The sequence below is a fragment of the Gekko japonicus genome, unplaced genomic scaffold, assembly GCF_001447785.1.
Source record: "Gekko japonicus isolate JY-2015 unplaced genomic scaffold, Gekko_japonicus_V1.1 scaffold669, whole genome shotgun sequence".
In the NCBI taxonomy this organism is placed as follows: domain Eukaryota; kingdom Metazoa; phylum Chordata; class Lepidosauria; order Squamata; family Gekkonidae; genus Gekko; species Gekko japonicus.
The window spans coordinates 890,063-894,703 of NW_015167073.1; the positions used below are offsets into that span (position 1 = coordinate 890,063).

Sequence of the window (4,641 nt, forward strand, 5' to 3'; positions counted from 1 at the left end):
TTTTTATTGCATCCCCCCCCCCTCCATTCTGCATTACATTCCCTCCCTTCAGTGGTCAACCCAGTTTAAGCCTGCTGTTACCCCAGGTTATTTGGATGCTGTTTTGCCGTGGATTTAAATTGCCTTGACCCGAACACAGAGAAAATCTGCAGGCAAATGTGGAAAGGACCTACCCTGTTTCCCCGAAAATAAGACCTACCCAAAAAAAAAGCCCATTTGTGGTATAAGGCCTACCCCGATAATAAGACCTAGTGATGAGAGTTATGACGATGTTCCAGAAGAAGATGACTTAGCTGTATTTGAATAAATGTAGATTGTTGTATTATACTTAATAAAAATAAGACATCCCCTGAAAATAAGCCCTAATGTGTCTTCTTGAGAAAAAATAAATATAAGACAGTGTCTTATTTTGGGGGATACACGGTAGTAGGTCTTTTCAAGCTAGAGGTCTGTGTTTGCTCAACAGCCTCCTCATGGCTTGCTTGATCTCCTTGTTCCTCAAAGTGTAGATCATGGGGTTCATCAAGGGGAAGACCATGGTGTGGAATATGGCCACGACCTTGTCAAAAGGAAATTCCAGGAAGGGGCGGCAATAGATGTAGATGGCGGGACAGAACATGATGACCACAATGATCATGTGAGTGATGCAAGTTGAGGCAGCTTTGTTCTTCCCTTGGCTCGAGCCTGTCCTCACCTTGACCAGTAGGATCCCATAGGAGATGATGAGAAGGATGAAACCAATGAGGGTGGAAATGCCACTGTTCACAAACATGAAGAGCTCCAGAGCATAGGTATCAACGCAAGCCAATTTCACGAGCTGAGTGATGTCGCAGAAGAAATTGTCCAGCTTGTTTGGGCCGCAGAAAGGGAGGGGGACAATAAGGATGACTTGGATAATGGAGTGCACAAAGCCCAAGCACCAGGATCCCACCACCATGGCGCTGCAGACTGGTCTACTCACCACAATCGAGTAATGCAAGGGGTGGCAGATGGCCACATACCGATCGATGGCCATGCCAATGAGAAGGAAGACTTCGGATCCACCGAGCAAATGGAGGAAGAAGAGCTGAGCCATGCAGCCCTTGTAGGAGATGGTCTTGCGGCGGGAGAAGAAGTCAGCCAGCATCTTGGGAGGGGTGACGGAACAGTAGCAGATATCCAGGAAGGCCAAGTTAGCCAAGAAGAAGTACATGGGAGAGCCCAAGCGAGGGTCACTCCGGATGGTCAAGATGATGAGGACATTTCCTGGGAGGACCAATGAGTAGAAGATGAGGAAGAGGACAAAGAGGAGGAGCTGGACTCCTCTTGCCTGGGAGAGGCCCAGCAGTACAAACCCTTTCACCATGGAATGATTCCCTTGCTGCATGCCTGTTGTGGATTCTCCCTGCAGGAAACACACAGGGCTGCAAAAAGGAGTAACAGATTTTAGTGAAAAACACAATATCCTTTAAATATACTGTGGGCTACACTTTCCTGAGTATTAGGATAGCGGAGGGATCCTCAGGTTTACTCATCTGACCTTCTGTGCGATCAGAAGAGGAACGAATGTTGGCCTTCAGGAGGAGAGCTCATCCCTGAAGCACAGAAAATGTTGTCTTTTGCTGTTGGCTTGATTCATCTCGAGGACTGCCAGTTTTGGGTTGGGAGGTTCCTGGAGATTTGGGGGAGAGAGCCTGGGGAGGGCAGAGTTTGGGGCATGGAAGGACCCACAGAGTTCACTCCTCAAAGCAACCATTTTCTCTCAAGGAATTGATTTCTGTAGTCTGAAGATCAGTTGTAATTCCAGGAGATCTCCAGTTCCCACCTGGAGGCTGGCATTCCTTCTGACCTCACGCAGTTATTGTGAGGAGTGAACTGGGATAGCCTGTTGCCAACTTCCAAAGCTCAAATACTTTGGCCATCCAATGAGAAAGGAGCACTCACTGGAGAAGACCCTGATGCTGGGAAAGACTGAAGGTCAAAGGAGACGGGGACGGCAAAGGATGAGATGGTTAGACAGTGTCATCGATGCAACGAACATGAAATTAAGCAAACTTCAGAAAACGGCGGAAGACAGGAAGACCTGGTGTGATCTGGTCCATGGGGTCACGAAGAGTCGGACTTGACTGTGCGACTGAACAACAACAAAAGGATGCCATCTTGATAGACCTTTAAAGGCTTCAGTCAGATGCTCTGCAGACTGAGCTTGGGGCTTTCACACACTCATTCTGAGCAGGACTTTCTGCCCTTTTCATCCAAGTTATCATCATTCTCCATCCGTCTATTCCCCATAATAAAACTGGCATGCAGCTTATCACATTTCTATTGGCAGTGCATGAGCATGTTTTCTATGTGCCTCCATTTCCCCCTCCTAAGGTTGCCAGCTAATTCTTCTTCTCTGTGAGGCAGATTTCCCTGCTAAAACACTGTTCCCCACTCTGACTGAGCAGCCTCTTAGTAGCATATTTTAATGATAGAATTATAACTTTCTGTGTGTCCCACCCCGTGACAGAGAAGTCATTTGGCTTTTGCCCAGGCCAGAGATTTGTTGTAGCCCAGCAAGAGCCCTCTTATAAATCCCTTTTGGAAACGGCACTTGACACAAAGTGAAGTTGAAACAGAAAAGTTGAGTTTGTTGAACAGGCACAGTTGGGTTTGGAATAGGACAGGGGATGGGAAGTTGAGGTGACTGTTGTTGTTTATATAAATTAGAATGTTTCGAACAGACAAGAAGAGTGTAATTGAAGCTTATATCCTTAAAGGCTCAGTTCTTGACTGTGAGAGGGTTGTTTGGCTTGGAGATTTCTTTCAGCAACAATGTGTCTTAATAAAATGTCATAAAAATATCTTCATTTCCTGGAAGTTAGTACTTTCTTCCTGTATTTAAATACTTCCTTTGTGGGACTATAACTTTTCTTTTCTAGGAACGATAATCCTTTTTCTGTTTGGCTAGGCTGGCAGTTTTCAACCTTCTGTCCAGTCTCTTCTGTCAAACCTAAACCCCAGTTCTGGGGGTCAGCTAGGGCTGACACTTAGACTTTTCTGAACTTTCCCTCAAATGTGTCGGTACACAGTAAGGGCAAGGAGCCGTGTCCCTTCACTTCTCAAGGGACTTGTCTGTTCCCCTCAGACCAACACACACACTCCTCCAGACTGGCAACCAGCATTCCCTCTAAGCTGAGTTAGTGTGAGCTAGCTCACAGTTTTTTTAGCCTCCAGCTCACACATTTTTGTCTTAGCTCAGGAAGGAGGGCTCCCGAGCAAACTACTTTATGCAGCAGCCAAATTGCTCACTCACAACTTTAATGCCAGTAGCTCACAAAGTAGAATTTTTGCTCACAAGACTCCGAAGCGTAGAGGGAGCAATGCTGGCAACTGCCAAGCCAAAGTCCAAATGATGACCGACTCTCCCTGACAAGATTGACAAGAGTTTTTAAAGCTCTCCTCAGCTGGCACTGAGCAATCAGAGGGAAGGGGGTGCACATAGACAGCAGCCTGTTAATCAAACTGTGCTTTACAGTGAGGTATTCACCCCTAATCTCCCAGCTCTCTGAATTCGATGCACTAAGCATCCTGCTTTTGGAGGTCCTTTCATCAAACCAGCCTCCAGGTGGGACCTGGAAATCTCCCATAATTGCAACTCATCTCCTAATGGCAGTGATCAGCTCCCCTGTGTTAGATTCACTGGTATAGTAAGCCAGTAATCTTTTTCATATTTAGTAGAGTGCACAATGGCTACACTCAGCAGTAGCTTCTTTATTCTGCATGTACTAGCAAAGTTATGGAATGACACAGAGCCACTTGTCAGTTTCAAAACGAATAAGAATCCTTTATTCAAGGAACTGTGTCCTAGAGAGTGCAGGTTGAGAGATAGGGAGAGAATCTAATCTAACTCGCTGTATGGATGCAGATGCAACATGGATCTGCATCCATGGTGCCAAAGATGGAGAGAAACGTGCTTCTTCTTTGTGTGTGTGGGAGAGGGAGAGGGAGAACGGAAGGAAGTAAGCAATCCCCTGAGAGTATCAGTCTACACGTCAAAGGGATAGAGGTAGAAGAGTAAACAGGAAGAATGCTCACGGTTTGCCTGTCTATCTATCTGACTCTCTTGTAACCCCCCTCTGGAGGCTGAGGATAAGACACAGAGTTTAGTCCTTCTCCTCCAACACCCTGGAGATCATGCGTGCTTTGCAGGGTGGACTCTATATAATGTTATATAGTCCCCAAACCCTGCCCTCCCTGGGGTCCAGCCTCAAATCTCCATACATTTGCCAGCCCAGACCTGACAACCTTAAAATAACAACCCTGTGTGGTAGGTTAGGCTGATCTGTCCTCAAAACAACCTTCTCAAGATGGTTAGGCTGAGAGTGAGTGAGTGGCCCAAAGCCACCCAACAGATTTCATGGCTGAGTGGGAGTCTCACCCAGCCTTGACCTGCTCTCCAACCAGTGTTCTAGAATACGGTCTGATTTCACTTTCTCCTAAGCTTCGGGTTTACACTGTCCACCATCCCTGCCCAAGGATTGGAGGGACAAAATTTAAACAAACAGATTCGGACAGGCCATCTGTTCTACAAAGCACCAAATGACAGCTGGTAGTCTGGTCCCACATCCCATGCTTATGTCTGATACAAACAGCAAATGTCCTCCTCGCAACTCAATG

The 4,641-nt window shown here is 46.5% G+C and overlaps 1 protein-coding gene across 1 annotated transcript; it reads right to left on the reverse strand.

Annotated features, from left to right (window-relative positions):
- Positions 1–436: 436 nt before the first annotated feature.
- LOC107111734 (olfactory receptor 4N2-like) lies at positions 437–1,366 on the reverse strand. The gene has a single exon (XM_015412747.1). The coding sequence runs from the start codon at positions 1,364–1,366 to the stop codon at positions 437–439; it is 930 nt and encodes a 309-aa protein (XP_015268233.1).
- Between the last annotated feature and the right edge of the window lie 3,275 nt (positions 1,367–4,641).

What these genes read in the sequence shown, in the direction of transcription:
- LOC107111734 (XM_015412747.1), bottom strand. Translation starts at nt 1,366, where the DNA reads ATGCAGCAAGGGAATCATTCCATGGTGAAAGGGTTTGTACTGCTGGGC.